The sequence below is a fragment of the Cyanistes caeruleus genome, chromosome Z (genome assembly GCF_971803275.1).
Source record: "Cyanistes caeruleus chromosome Z, bCyaCae1.hap1.1, whole genome shotgun sequence".
In the NCBI taxonomy this organism is placed as follows: Eukaryota; Metazoa; Chordata; class Aves; order Passeriformes; family Paridae; genus Cyanistes; species Cyanistes caeruleus.
In genome coordinates, this window is record NC_141732.1 from 41899986 (window position 1) to 41916436 (window position 16451).

The 16451-nt window shown below is 40.0% G+C and overlaps 1 protein-coding gene and 1 long non-coding RNA gene across 2 annotated transcripts in view; one reads left to right on the top strand and one right to left on the bottom strand.

Annotated features, from left to right (window-relative positions):
* Positions 1-16451, bottom strand: part of LRRC2 (leucine rich repeat containing 2) — a 79264-nt gene that overhangs the window by 34476 nt on the left and 28337 nt on the right. Inside the window, exon 4 of the mRNA XM_023944988.2 lies at positions 7039-7195. Coding sequence (XP_023800756.2) covers positions 7039-7195 — 157 coding nt within the window. The remainder of the gene's footprint in view (positions 1-7038; positions 7196-16451) is intronic.
* LOC111941785 (uncharacterized) lies at positions 10631-15016 on the top strand. The gene is made up of 3 exons (XR_002870257.2): positions 10631-10712; positions 10841-11830; positions 11940-15016. It is a non-coding gene; the product is annotated as an uncharacterized LOC111941785 (long non-coding RNA).

Consider the following 16451-nt stretch of genomic DNA (forward strand, 5'->3'; position numbering starts at 1 on the left):
ACCCCAGAGCTGGATGCAGGGCTCCAGGTGGGGTCTCACCAGAGCAGAGCAGAGCAGAGGGACAGAATCCCCTCCCTGCCCTGCTGCCCACGCTGCTCTGGATGCAGCCCAGGACACGTTTGGCTCTCTGGGCTGGGAGTGCCCATGGCTGGGTCATGTCCAGCCTCTCACCCACCAGCACCCCCAGGGCCTTCTCACAGGGCTGCTCTCCATCTGTTCAGCCCCAGCCTGTGCTGGTACCAGCATGTGCCTCACCCAAGCACAGCACCTTGTACTTGTGTCACTCTATTGGGAATGGTGTCACTTTATTTGGAACGGTGAGAAGAACAACACAGACTCTCTTGTGAGTTGAACAGGAGAGCTTAAGGTTTATTACCTCAGATCTTCTTTTATAGACTGATACATGAAAGAACAGAAAGGTAAAACTCTTATTGATCAGTAAACTAACACATCACATCATTGGTCAGTGGGGTACACCACCCCTTGACCTTCTCTTGTAAAAAAACCAAAAAACTTACAAACAGCACCTGCAAGGCTGTCTTCTATCTCTGAGGATTGTTTTAATTCCTCCTTATGATTTCCCGGGACACTTTCTCAGGCGAGACTGAGAAAATTATGCGGCCTGCTTTTCCACCGGCACTGTGCTCCCTGCTTTTGCTCATATTTAGCATCCATATACTTGGTCTTGTTAAACCTCATGAGATTCACATGAGCCCAGTTCCCGAGCTTGTCCAGGTCCTTCTGTATGACAGACAAGTTAACCTAACCTTCAAACAGGTCCACTGAACCACTCATCTGGGCATTGTCTGCAAATTTGCTAAGGGTGCACTCAACTCACTGCCTAAATCATTGATAAAGATGCTGAATAGCACTGTTTCCCATACAGTCTCCTGAGGCCAACCACTTCTCACAAATGTCCATCCAGACACTGAGTTCTTGACCAGTACACTCTGGATGAGACCATCTAGCAATTTCTCATCCACTGAACAGGGCATGCAGTATCATATCCATGCCTTTGCAATTTAGAGAGAAGGATGTGGTGGTAGACCACGTCAAAGACCTTACCAAAATCCAGACAAATAAGAACCCTTCTCTTGTCCATGGATAAAGTCACTCCATTGTAGAAGGCCAACAAGTAGATCAGAAAGGACTTTTCCTTAGTGAAGCCATGCTGGTTTTCTCAAGCCACCCCCTGGTCTCTGTGTGCCTTAGCATAGCTTTCAGGAGGATCTCTTCTATGATTTTCCCAGGGACAGAGATGATGCTGACAGGTCAGCAGACCCCGAGGTCCTCCTTTCTACCTTCTAAAAGGGGCACAACATTTCCCATCTTTCAGTTCAGCTGGGGCTTTACCTGTCTGCCATGACTTCCCAAATGTGCCCTCAAGCCTCTGGGATGCATCTCAGCAGCTCCTGTAGCCACACCTATATTCAGGTTCCTCAAGTGGTCATGAAACTGATCTTTGCTTACAGTGCAAATGACTTCACTCCCCAGTCCCTGCTCTCAGGAAGTGTGAGAAGAGGGGGTGTCATTGAAAACTGAGTAAAAAATATCCTCATAAAAGCAGTCAACTTGCAACACCAGTGTTTAATACTGCCTCTTCAAAGGGGGGATATAAACAAAATTTTCCTCTGTTTCATTCAAGACTGAGCTGCTGGACAAATAACACTGAATACTGAATAAATGGCAAAGATAATAGATGAGTTTGCAGTTCCTCAGAATAGCCATTTAAGATGAGAATATGTATTTTCTTCTTGAAAACTCAAAAAACACGTTGGGAACCTTATAAATAGAAAAACTATTTTAAGCATCAAGAAGTCACTTAAAATTCTATTAGTAATAGTTTTCCTCTCTGAATTATAGAAAATTGGATTAATGATATGCACAAAGAAAATTTTATACTGTGTAGTGGAAAAGAGACAAAAATTCTCTGTGATTTCTTAATAAAGTAAGCCTCAAAAGCAGTTATTTTTAATCCTAAATATTTAGAAAATCAAAAATGGGAGAGGACACAGTACAAATATTTAGTTAACAGCTCTTTGAGAAGTATAATGGATAATTTGTAGGACAAAAAAATCCCAATATAACCTTACAGTTTGTGCCAGCACAAAGGCTTCAGGAACATTAAACACTTCAGTTGACTACTTCCTATGTGAATATGAGAATATATGTAAACAGTTTCAGTTATAGCAATTAATAATGTACTAGCACTACTTTATATACAGCAATTGCACTGCAGACACATAGTCAAAGCCAGAGCTGTAATCTCACTCAGAAGACAAAGAAAATCCCCTGGCTACACCCCATTCATGATTTTTTCTCTTTTATTCATAGACAAACCATGATAAGACAGACAACTCTGTTCTGTAGTTCTCTTTTCTTTTTTTTTTTACAATTTCCATTAAAATATTTGCTGTTACACAAAAGCTATCAAATCAGAAGAATTCTCAACTGCTCTCTGTTACAATTTTTTTCTTGCTCATCTACACATGTGACTATAAAATGTGATTTGAAATATCTGATAATGGATTCAATTCTTTCTTCTCTCTGATTCAGAGTGAAACATTATTTTATAAATCTGGTAAAACAGGAATATGAACTTCAATATTCCAGAAGTCCAGAGACTTCTACTGCAGCAATATTTTTTCGATTGAAAATATTCTTACCGCCTCATGTTCTCTCATACCTTTACCTCTTGTGAGAATCAAAAGTTGCCATAATATGGCTCACCAGGTTATCCTCTGCCAGATGATTTGTTGATCTAAACTTGACTTCAATTCTGTCTGAAGATTAAAGACTCAACAAGATGCATGTCACTGCCAGCATCAACTATCTGTCATTGCTCTCAAGTACATTTTAGCTCTGATATTTACCTAGTTATTGCTGTTGTGTAAGCAGAAGACAAAATGATGAATACCTTAGCACTTAACCTTTCCAGACCTCACCTTCTGATTTAACACTCAGTCCTCACTCTTCGCTTAGATAGAGCTCCCAAATCAAACCCACATCAATAATTTTCCTTGTGAAAATTTAGAAGATAAGTTGACATATATATAAGCATACTTTAAGTAGGAAAGATTTCACTTAGAAGCAGTATTCAAAAACTTAAAAATATCCAAGACCTTCCATAATACTGTCTTATGAAAATAATTAACATTTTCAATACACATCAATATGCATCTCGTTATGCATATATAGTACCTGAAATAAAAGCACAGCTATTTTCAAGCACATCCCCTTACATGTGAGCAAAGAGAGCATTACACAAATTGAGACAAAGCTCCTCTGTAATTTATGTCATAACAGAAAGGTCAGTTCCACTGTCTTATTAATAGGTGGCCTATCAAGGCACAACATTCAGTAAGACTGAAAAACATAGGGAAGTTCTGGCAAAAAAAAAAAGTGCTAAACATTTCAAGTACACAGTCCTGGAGTGGCTTTTTGTTTATTCTTACTATTTCTTTTACACTACATCAGTGATTATGCATCATTTTCTGGATAGAAATTCTGGGTAGAATTACTACTGCGATGTTGAACTATATATAAATTATATATATATATATATATATATATATATATATATATATATAAAAGTAGTATCTATGGCTTGGCAAATTTGTTAATTTGATTATGCAGTCTAATGTTCAAATTCATGTTTCAACAGAGGAGTGCTTAGATTTTATGAATCTTGAAAAATAAAATCTCTGAACAAAAGTTCCCAGGTAAGAGGAGGATGGTGAGTGCTGTAACACTGTGTCTGAGGGAAGCCCTACAACAAAGCTTTTTGTAACATTCTCTTGCCCTTCCAGGCAAACATTTACATAAAAAAAACAGCAACAAAAACATTGAAAGAAAAATCATGGGTATAAGCTAGTGGGATAAACATATTGGTGGAAAAGTAAATAAATGGGAATAACATAAAAGCTACTGATGAGCAGAAATCCCATAATTTTAATGCAATTGAAAAAATGGTGATTGCTACTAGAAATAATGAAGCTTTTTTCCTTGTTTCTCTAAAAAAGGTCTGATACAGGCTCTACATGACCATCTACTAGAAAAATCTACTTGTCCCCTGGTCAGCAGCGGTGTTCCCCAGGGCTCAGTGCTGGGGCCAGCCCTCTTTAGAGTCTTTATTGTTGATCTGGATCAGGAGATCAAGTTTCTCCTGAGTCATTATGCAAACAAAACTAATTTGTGTGGGAGGATTGATCTTCTAAAGGGTAGGAAAGATGTTCAGAGTCATCTAGACCAGCTGGATCAATGGGCCAAGGGCAATTGTATGAGGTTCAATAACATAAAGAGCCAGGTCCTGCCCTAGGATCACAGTAGCCCATACAGCACTACAGGCTTGGGGAAAAAAGGAGCAGGAAAGCTGCCTGGCAGAAAAGGACCTACGGCTGCTGGCTGAAAGATGTGGAAACATGGCCCAGCAGCGTGCCCAGGTGGCCAAGAAGGCCAAAGACATCCTGACCAGTGTGGCCAGTGGGACTAGGGAACTTACTGTCCTGGTGTACTCAGCATTGGTGGGACCACACCTCAAATCCTGTGTTCAGTTCTGAGCCCCTGTCCTGGTTTTGTCCAGAAGGGGACATTGCTAATACCCAGAGGTTATCCTATACCATCTCACAACATTTTTCAGCGGTCCCTTCTGGTCAATTAAGTGTGGCTGGGTATCACTGCTTTGGTCTGTAATTGATGTTCTAGATGTTTCCAGTAAATTGTTATTATCTTGACCCACGATCTTTACCTTTTGTGCCTCACATTTTCCTCTCCACTCCGCTGAAAGGGGAGAGGAGACAGAGAGGGAATGAATGAGTGCCACATGGTTTGGAGCCCTTCAGTGGGAACATTAAATTGAGGAACACCATTTCTAATTCACAACAGCCCCAGACATGAGGTGATACAGACTGTCCAGAGAGGGGCAACAGAGCTGGGGAAGGGTGTGGAGCACATATTTTATGAGGGAGCTGGTGTTGTTGATCCTGGAGAAAAGGAAGGTGACCTTATCACTCTCTACAACTGCCTGTAAAGGATGCTATAGGAAGATGAGAGTCAGTCTCTTCTTCCGTGTGAAAAGTGGGAGAAGTGAAAAAATGAGAGGAAATTACCTCAAATTGCAGAAGGGGAGGCCTAGATTAGATACAAGAGAAAAAATTCTTCACTGGAAGGTTGTCCAGGCATTGGAACAGGCCACCCAAATAACAGGTAAAATCACCATCCTCGAAAATGTTAAAAAAAATGTGTCCATGAGCCTCTTAAAGACGTGGTTTAGAGATGAACACAGAGGGGATAGGTTTATGGTTGGCCTCAATGATCTTACAGGCCATTTCCAATCTTAACAATTCTGTGATTCTGTGATCTGTGTTCATGTCTTCATTGTGGAAACAGATTTTAATGGCATTAGTGATATTTTCTTTGTAGGGAACATTTTCATTAACAGTGTATAATATTATGAAAATAAAGAAAAGCTTTTTCTGTCTCTACCTGCCTCAATTGATAAGCAGCAACCCTTTAAAAGCCTCTGTTTAATGGCTTAAGGTAGCCTCTGGCAGGAAACTAGTAGCCTTTCCCATTTCTTCAATGCTATTTCCCCTTCTCTTCCAAACTATATCTTATAAGGTGTTTGTCCATTAAACTCACTGATCTACCTGAGATCTGCTGTCAAAGTGCTGCTAAAACAGTTAGTGCTCATTTTATGTCTATTTTCTCCTGCTTGTGTCCTGTTTATGATGTGCTAGTGTGTTCAGATGCCAGGCTGAAACTATAAAATAGATCTTGATGTCTATGTAAAATTTTCTTTCCAAGATATAGTACTAGTAAATAAATCAAAAGCATGAGTGTTACTTGACTAATAGAATACTAAAATAGTAGAAAGTTCTAGGTCAGATTTCTGTGTTTCAGGATGCTCTCCCTCTTCCTGTTTTTCTTATTTAAACTTAAGATATCAAGGGAGGTGGAGGTTTTAGTCTTTAAGCTGTTATCTCTTAGTGTACATAAGGAATGGCATTCGTTGGGAAAGCCTAGGACTACTATATTTAAAATCAAAGGCTGAGACAGCTAAGTGCATGAACTCAACAGTCTCAAGCCCACAATGGGCCCAATTCCTTCAGCTCTCAAAGATTCCACCTGTTACAGGTATATTTTTTGTCATAAGAGCAGTAAATCCCTCTCAATACCAATACAATCTGTCAAACAAGATTTTCTACTGTAAGATCCAAGAAATAGGAGAGGCAAGCATGAAAAGTATTTTTATGTAACTTAAAATGTCAAGGGCTGAAGCATTTAAGCATTAAGAATTTGTTTCTCTAAAACATACAACATCAGGTTGAGTAGATTTAGATTAGATATTACAAAGAAATTCTTCACCATAAGGGTGTTGAGGCACTGGCACAGGTTGCCAAGAAAAGCAGTGGAAACACCATCCCTGGAAACATTCAAGGCTGGGCTGGAAGGGGCTCTGACCAACCTGGTCTAATGAAAGGTGTCTCTGCCCACAGCAGTGGCATTGGAACTAAATGAATTTTAAGGTCCCTTCCAATCCAAATTTTTTCTATTAATCAATTACTCTATGACATAGCTCTTTAATAAATTAAGATCATTACTGAACTCCTAAAAAAAAAATGTATATTTTTGCAGGGTTCTATTTTTTTTCCTTTTCCCACAATCTTTTGTTTCCATTCATCTTGTTTGAGGCTTAAAATCCTGCAATATTTCTATTTTTCTTAATCTGTAAGGAATATAAAACATCACCTGTTCTCTCAGAAACAACCCTCCATCTACTTGAATACAAGCAATAACTGCCATATAATCAGATAACAAAAATGTGCTAACTTTTTCCCATACTATATTCATGGTTTTAAATACAATTTGGCAAGTATAATCAAAGCCAGAGAGATATAAAAATGCTGTGAAGACTGTTCAGTGTAAGCAAGGAGACAATTATCAGTAAATTAACAAGAATATCCATGGATGCTCATTTCCCTGCACTGGCGTTAAATGGTATGAGTATAAATATCTGAATATCTTGGATCAACTCACCAATCTCTGCTGGAAGATGGTTGATTTGATTTTTTGACAATTCCAATACTCTCAGATCTTGAAATAGTGCAATGTAGGCTGGAATGATTTGTATCAGTGTATTGTACACATGCCATTCTTTTAGATAGATCTGTTCTTTCAGAGAATCTGGGAGTTCCTGAAAATGAAACAAAAACAGGTAAACAGAAAGCATGAAGTTAGAATTTTGTTACCCTGTTTCCAAACAGGGAGAAAAATGTACTTTGCCTTAATTATCTTGGTGTAGAATAGTAATTTGCCAAAGCCTTACAGAAGCTGTTTGCTTTTGAAGAGCATTACAACTGTCCTCATCACATATTCATTTTTGTTTTAACTCCTAATGCAATTATTTGCTCTAAAACAGAAATCTGTCTGAAGAACTCAATCTGTTTGGTGTCTCACACATTATTTCCTTTTTCCAGATGGAGGATTTCTTTAAAACACATTTCAGTGCTTTAATTCACACATCAAGATGTAGCAAAATGCAGCACAGAACAGAAGAGTGCATAGAGAATATTTAAATAGATTTTGCTAAAAAAAAAGAAAAAAGGTGTGATTTTCTTCCAAATATCTGCCAATGTTTCAAGACTTGTTTTCCAAGAGGGAACAGAAACCATTTCAGGTATTATACACACATATCACCTGGCTTAGCTTCCTAACATGTTGCGGCAATGCTAAAAAAATTTAAGAGGATTTCCTTAGAAAGAATAAAATTCATTTTAATATTAAAAAACAAAATTTATTTTTAAATCATTCCACATTTGAAAGTAATTATTGATTTAATCATGTAGAATTCTTTGCTTTCAAAATTCCAGTAATTTTGAAATTTCCTGTAATGCCTGAGTAATTCTCAGATTATTCTATTTAACAAGTCTTCAATACATGAATGAAACTTAAATTTATAAACACTTTGATTCTTACAAATTGCTTTAATTAATTGGTATTCACTTCAGATGTACATGTCTTTGTTTGAATTATGTCACCAAATTCTTTGAACTTAAAACAGACAAAAACCCACTCCAAAATTTGAAAGGCAGATCATTTAAACTCCACTTTCCTAAGCATCACATATTTTACCAGTCTGTCCTAGCTTTCATAACACTGTGTACTGGTAACATGTGGAATAAATAATCTGGAAGAGTTTCTACCACTAACTTTGCTCTGTAAAAACAGATGTGAAAGTTTCAGCCTGATTCTTTTATAAATTTCAGGTTTGTTTCCTCTGCATGAAGAATATGACACAGTAGGAATTACTGTTCTTTATAAAAAGGGCTTTGCCATCGTCTTTTTTCTACTAGATTTCATAGATCTCCTAAGACATTTGTAAGAATGATGCGTTCAAATTAATTTTATTAATGCTGAACTTCTGGATTAGCAACAGTGCTATTTAACTCTTACTTAAATTAAAATTTTGTAATTATTTGTAATTGTAATTATAGATAAACTGGACTGTTGATCAGAAGCCATTTTTTTGGTTGTTACTGCCTCTCATTTCAGCTCTTTTCAAATTTACACATGCAGACACAAATCCTATGTTTTGTTGTTATGCCTTGCTACCTTCCCTTCCATATTTAATTTCAGATAATTTCATTTCTTATTTCATTTTCCAAAAAGATGTGCATGTGTATTGCATTGTGATCCATCTTCTCTATTTGTCAGTTTATGACAATTAAAAAATAAAATGCCTCAAATGCCTCAGGGTTGGTAGTGAGAAATCTCTCCAACTTTGTGGAATAAGTTACTATTTCTCATCTTCAGTGTTGCACATTTTTCTGCAGCAAAATAAAATATTAGAGGACAACAGCAAATTCAATTAGTATTGTTTTCCCTACCTGTAAAGAACAGAAAATTCAGCACACAGGGGACAGTATTTAGCTGGAGTGTCATAGATATCTCTGTAGGGAAGAGCCATGATTCAGAGACAGAGATGAATAATCATATTGCAGGGGAAAAAATGTTTATGTCAACAAACTCCATTTTCTACTCTATTTCTCCACAGTGCATGTCAGGCTTTTCCTTTCTATTGACCTACTGGCTTTTTGCATTTATTGTGACAACACACCACCTCCATCTGTTCAGTAGCAAATACAGTTCTTTCTCCTCTGAAGCCAACAGCCATGCTGTTCTCCCACACTGAAAAGGGTACTCCACAAAATTCTCATTGATACATTGAAAACTGTGCAGGACACAAGGTTCTCTACCAGATCAAAATCAAATTCATTCACAATTTCAGAAAAATTAAGCCAAAATACAAAAAAAAAAAGTTTATTATTAATGGATAAAAATTTTTTTTAAATCTTTATGTCTGCATTAAGACTTGTTTAGAGCACCAAGTTATTCCTGTGCAGCAACAGAAATACATTTAGACATGACTTCAGAAGAATGGGAGAAAATTCCATTCTTCTACCAACTGTCAACTTGCTTTTCTTTCTTGCAAATATTTCTTTATATCATATGATCATATTTACAATTTGCAAATGCAAGCATGCAGATTCTTTGCTACTATGCGCTTTTTCAATATTTTCCATTTTAAAACACATTTATATTTGTGTTGCAGAAACACAAATTGATGTGATATTTTGCTTCCTTACAAACAAGATAGGGATGGGAACTGAAACTTCCACAAGCTTTACGTTTGCTTTACTCTCTGATTCTCTTGTGTTCTTTTGTAATCTTCTGCTGCCATGCTAAAGCTGGCAGCCTGCTGATAAATTGCTGCATGAAGACTGACACTTGGAGGATAGCCAGCCTTTTGCCTTTAACAGCAAAACAATACCTCAAACTTGTTTGATTTTTGGAAGAGAAAAAGGTTTAAAAGGAAATAAATAACAAACATGCAACTACTGCTGATTATAATATTTCTAATTAGGAGAGAATTCACCTGCTAGACCTGAGCCTGAGCTAAAACTGTGATCAAAGCTCTAAGAATCTAAATTTGTTTTCTTTTCCAGCTCCATACTTTTATCTGTCATGGGCCAAAATAAAATTTTGGATCCAAATCTCCCACTCTTTTAAAAAAAATTGAAGCTAGTTCCAGGCACTCCCTGCTGCAGGTCCCCAGCACAACACTGGCACTGTCCCCATGTCCCCCCTGTTCTCTGAAAATATCTGTGTGTTGTCTTTCACCCAGTGTGCAAAAAGGCCAATCCACACAGAAGTGTTAATTTACAGTTCTGCACAGAAAGCGTTGCTGGGTGGCAAGCCCTAAACCTTAACAAGGCAATTCTATCAACAAGGAGTTTATCTTTCTGGCATTTGGGCATCACTCCCCATCCAGTGGTGGCACCCCAAGTGGCTAAAGGCAGACAGGGCTGAGCTCAGCAGGGCCACAAGCACTGAGGCTATGTGGGAAGGGGATGATTTAGGTCAGCTGGAGCCTCTGTGTAGAGAAAGCAGGGTCTGCCTTATGCCAGGCATGGCTGCTTCCAGATGGCTCCACCCAGTCCCAGCCAGCTCTGTGCATCCCACCCTGCTGTTATAAGGCTGCTAGTGTGTGGCCCATTGTCACAGCAGCACATTCCAGGGCCCTTTGTGATGCACATGCGGTCTCATGGTGCCTAGAGACTACTGTCTCAGGCCATACCCTGACCCCAAGGTTACTTAAGGAGCACTAAGACCTGAAGTGCCCAATCCCAGGAGAACATTTCCCTTAGGAGGTAACACATCCCCTGGATGCTCCAGTGGCAGAGGTTGCCAGAGACGCAGGGTGAAGGACTGGTGGGACAGGACCCCCAGCTCCTCTTCCTCCTCCTCCTCCTCTTCATCTTTCTCCTCCTGCCCATAGGTGGGCCACAGGCAGCCATAAGCAGCACTGCAGGCAGAGGAGCGCTGTGTGTCTCTCACCACTGAAGCTTAAGAGATGGCCAAGGCAGCAGCTTCTGACTTCATGAAGCAAGTGAGAGTAGCAGAGGCAGAGAGCCAGGGAGGGGCTGTACACAGCCCCTGCTGCCCACCCCCAGCTCTTCACCAAGCCCTCTGGAAGCTCACACCCTCAGCAGGCAATGGGCAAGGGCAGCAGCAGGGGCAGTCCTGGAAGTACCAGAGCCCAAGGAGAAGGTCTTGGTAGAGGAGAGGGAATACTTGAAACTCTATGACCCCCAAGAGCTGCCTCAGCTGGAACACAATGAAAACCAAAGCTGGAGTGCTAGAAAAGAGAAGCCTCCCTTGTCCCTCATGGGACACGTCAGGCATGGTCACAGTGCTGAGGCTTTAACAATGGAGTATCCCACTTGAGTAGCCTACCTCTAGGCAGTAGAGAAATGGGCTCAACTTTGGCCCTGTTTTATGAGCCCTGCTGGATGGCTGAAATGATGGCTATGAGGACAACAGCACAATCCAGAGCAGCAGAGCAAGGAAACTCCAACTCACAGGCCTTGCTGATCACCCCCCAGCTCTTCCACATCAAGCCAGATGGAAGCCCATCTCCTCAGGAGCAGGAAGTAGGACTGGCAGCAGGGGCACTCCTGTCAGCATCAGCAACCAAGGTAGAGGCCTTGGATAAGAGGGAGAAAGACTGGGAAGATAACAGAGACCAAGAGCTGTCCCAAGAAGAGGACAGCACAGACAAAAAAGGGTACTGACGAACAGAGTCTTCCCATGCACCTCCTGCATGAGGCATGGGAAGAGCACTGAGGCAGCCAACTGCACACAGCTATAACCACCAAATTGGATCTGCTGAGGTGGGTCCATAACAGGCCTCCTTATGACCTGGATTTGCTGTCCTGCCTGGATGAAGACATGGACTGGGAGGAAAAATGTTTTTTCAGCCTTGAAGGTGATGTCATGTGGGAAATGAGGGAAAGAACAGCTTCCCAAAAGGTCACTTTCTGGGAGGACAGGTTGGTGGCATGGAATAGGAAGTCATTTGAGCTTATCCTACACAGGTCTGCACCTACAGCAGTCCCCATGCAACAGGTCTCCCCCTTCAGGAGGGTACTTGATGCTCTGTGCAGTGTGTTCCAGTTCCCTTGCATCACAGGACAGCCAGAGCTGTAGCATCCTGCTGCCAGCATCAGGTGGATCTCTGGAGATGGAGGCTGGCCCTAAGCCTGTGCAGAATCTCTGAAAAATCCCAGAAGATAAGGGGCTAATGTGTATATCTCAAACAACAATATACAGATGAATGGCTGTGGATCCAGCCACGTATTTTGCTAATAAGAAACAAGAATTGTTGACAATAACCAAGGATTTTTGGTAATAACATGCCATGGGAAAGAACAGGATGTGGCTGGAAAAGGCAGCCACACAGTAGGTTGTGCTGGCCCAAGCAGAGCAGTGCTTTTCCAGGACAAACATGCTTGTTGTAGTTTCCAAAGATAAACACAACACAGTACCACCTAAGCACAGAAATAAGGCCAAGATGCAGCCTTGGACTGTAGGGGGATATCAAGGGCACCCAAAACCCCCAAAGGCTTCCAACCCATTTCCAGAAATGTCTGAAAGAATGGACTGCGCATGATGACAAATTTGCACAGCAAGTAAGAAACCTGCTTTCAGGGCAGGTAAACCTCTCTATAAAAAGTACCTCCACTCAAGTCCAGGCGGAATTTCCCATGTGATATTAGACTTGCCAAAAAAAGGAGATAATTGTTTCCACTCGCTCTCCTTGTAACTATTCTGTCTGGCCAGTAAAAAAGCCAAACAGAAAATGGTGACTCACCATGGATTATGGGAAATTAAATTCTAATACTAGACCTTTAACAGCAGCAATGCTTAACATTGCTGAGTTAATTGCCATTATACAGGAAGCTCATCCACGTTTAGCTACCACCAGTGTGAAAGAGATGTATTTTATGGTTCCATTTCAGGAAAACCATTGGAATTGTTTTGCTTTCACATGGAAGGAGATACAATGCGCTTTTACCAAATACTGAAGGGATACTTGGACTCCTCCACACATTTTATCCTAGCCCAAAAATTATCTACAATGCAGGAGATAAGGGAATAAGGGCCTAGCATTAGGGCCTACATTAATGAAGTATTGACTGGGGGTCCAGACACAGATAAAATGGGAAATATTCAAAACTCTATTATTGAGCACATTGAAGGTGTAGGGTTAAAGATCCCAAAGGATAAAATTCCGTGTCCTCCTTCAGAGAAAAAATCTTGGGAAGAGAGGTGCTGTTTGTGTCCCTGTCGAGACGTTAACCTCACTGTAGCAAGTAACTGTGCCACAAATAAAAAAGGAGCAAGGCTACCTGAAAAACTCTGTCCATAGCCTGTCATCTCTGCATTTCTATCCCAATATGGTACCCTTTGACAAAGTACTGAGGGATGTTGCCACCCCCAAATACATAGCCCAGAGGCCTAGCTTGGGACTTTTTCACCCCATGGCTTGACATTGGACCCAGTTCCTGAAAATTAAGATGCACTGGACCCATATCCAACAGGCAGTATTTTTGGATACACACACCTCATACCCATACTTCACACCCACTACATGTAGAGGTCTATTTTGTTCCCATCATCTCCCTAAATATATTTGATGGACTATAATGACACCTGAATTTGCAAGATGATGAACTGTCTTGTACCATTTGGATTAGCTTTGAGATTTAAGATGCACCTTGTATAGTTATCAGACCACATCAATGGGAAATAGAAAACATCACATGGCAAATGCATGCACCAAGCAATTGAAAAAAATATGCCCCTGGAGAACTAAAACTTCAAGTCCAACAAGTATCAAAAAAGGCCTTACAAAATCATTTACTTCAAGAACAAGATGTAGAATGTTAAAGAACAACACGTGGAATGTTAAATTTAACCAACACAGAATGTTGTATTACCATTTATTATGCCTCTACTTCCATTAAGGAAGCATGAGCTAAGAGGAAAGAAATAAATGGCTGAACTGCTGAATTGTTTTAATCCATGAAGCTAAATGACATGTTTAATGGTTGGAGCCCCAACTCCTGGCTGCTGTCTACACTCTGATCATTTGAACTCATAGGGTGGGGCTCATGAATACTAAAATTTGGAATGATGTTATTAACTGGATTTATTTTCTAGATTATTGGAATGGCAGTTGTTTCATACATGATTTATCGCATTATCTCTTCTTCTTCTTCATCATCCTTATTTTCTCCCTCTGGTATGTTCACATCACCACCATAGACCAAGACTATGACCATTGATCAAAATTTAAGTAACATGGTGGTGTAAGGAAAGGCTTAGTAACATTTGCAGCACATACTTTAAACAAGCACTCACTGGTAGCTATCTTCTGCTTGTACTATCTTTTCTCTATCTCTTTATGCCTCTCTTTCTCCCTCCTCACCTGTCCTGGTTTAGGGCAAATTTGGGAGGAAACTTCTCCAGAAAGCAGATTCAAGCAGTGCCTCCCACTAATTGGTTTGGGGAAAGATTTCCTTGGAGAAAAGTGGAAAAAAACCTGTTTATTTAGCAAGAAAAGTATTCTCAAGCATAAAAAATGAATAATATTAAACCATAAAACCTCTTATTGAAGAGATGGCAAATTCAGAAAGTCCTTGTCATGGGGTGTAGCTGGGCTCTCTCAATCTCTTATCAGTCCCTCTGGTGCTGATGAGTGCCGAGGCCAGGCCCCCATGGGCCACAGGCCTGAGCTCCCAGGGGTTTGGCAGGGTTTTCAGTCCAGAGCAGGGCTGGTTAGTTCCAAGAAAAAGAAAAACCACAGTCTGGGGAACTACTCTGCCTCGGCTACCTTAAAAAAACTAACTAAAAGCAAAGGAGAGTTCTCTCCCACTGTCCATGCTGCATACAACTCAGTCAATGAGAGAAAATACAGGGGAGTAAGTGCAGTTTCTGAAAACAAACTGTGCGCTTATTTTCCCTACCTTCACTCTCAGAACCAGTCTTAAAGGTGCAGAACCTAATATCCAGCATAAACAGAACAGATACCTGGGGATGCGAGCATCATAAAGTCACCCTAGGACACCACCTCAAATTTTTCTTAATAAAGCTGGTACACAAAGTAAAATTTGTGTTCTTGTACCAGCATTTGCTCTCATTCGCACCTTCGTTTAGGCAGAAAAATTTAATATCAAATTATAACAGTAATTTACTGATAAAACCTGGTGAGTTTTTTTGAACTCTGTGTTTTTTGTCATTCCTTTCAACCACGAGCATTTACAAATCTGTGGTGGGACATCACAGTCCCAAGGGAGCAGAGTGAGTGGCTTTGTTGTGGACATGCCAATAAAACAGGATGATTTGCCAACCATGCTCACTTGTGCCTGTTGCTTCTGCAGGGAAAGAAGAGTGCAGGCAAGGCCCATGCCAACAGGCAGAGCAGGAGAGCCCCCTTCCTCCTCTTCTATGGGCTAAGCAGAGACTCTGCCCTTAGCCCCTTCCATGCTTCTTGCACTCCAGCTCCTGACTGGCTGGAGCCCAGAAGCAAAGAGGGGTTGCATCCCGACACTGCCACCAGGCTAAACATTCCTCAGGCATTTGGGGTCACGGGTTAGTGGTGGACCTGGCAGCTTTAGGTTAATGGCTGGACTCAACAATTTTAGATGTCTTGATTTGATGAAATATACTATGTTGTGGGACTACCTTTAATAATAAAAGTGGTCATGAGTTTTCTTATTAAATAAAAGAGTCAGGAACTTCTTTTTTTGGGGGGGGGGGGGGGCAGGGTGTGAATCTCGGGAATTTACATAACCACAAGAGAGATTTTCCCTGTCCATTCAATGTAGCAATGCTTCCTGACCCTTTGTAGAAAATAAATACATCACTGTGAGAAACAGTTGGGAATAGCAAATGAAAATATTCTCAGTTCTCAGTGAAAATACATATTATGTTAGACAATAAAACTGTGAGAATAAATACAAATATAGTAATTTGCTGACTTGTTCTGCTAGGAAATTAAATGCAAAAAAATAATGATTTATGAGTAAAGAATTTTACCACCACTCACTTACTTGCACATCTGACATTAAAGTTTTTTAAAGTACGTTTGCATCTAAATCCTCTACTTAGGTAAAGCAGCATAACCAAGGACAGTCCTCCTCTGCATTTGAAGAGCATCATCAGCTTTCCTCTGCCAATATTGATATCACAACATTAAAGAATTTGTTTATCCTGAATATTTTGTGAAAAACATTTAAAATTCACTGATTCGCCAGAGAATAAACATTCATTAATTAACAGCAGAAAGTAAACACTCAGAGGGGAAAAACAGAGTTAAAGTGATTTAATTTAAAAATTCATATGAATATTCATGGCATTATTTTGCCTCAGTTTCTAGTTCTAATGGTGCTGTTTCTCTGAAGAACTAATTTAATTGAGTAGATACATGTTTATGTGTACAGAGGTTCTCAAGTGCTGCATCAATTCTAGTTGTTTTTTCTCTAGGCATCCAATTCAAACACATTATTCAAAGGTCCATAATCCATATATATATGTATATATAT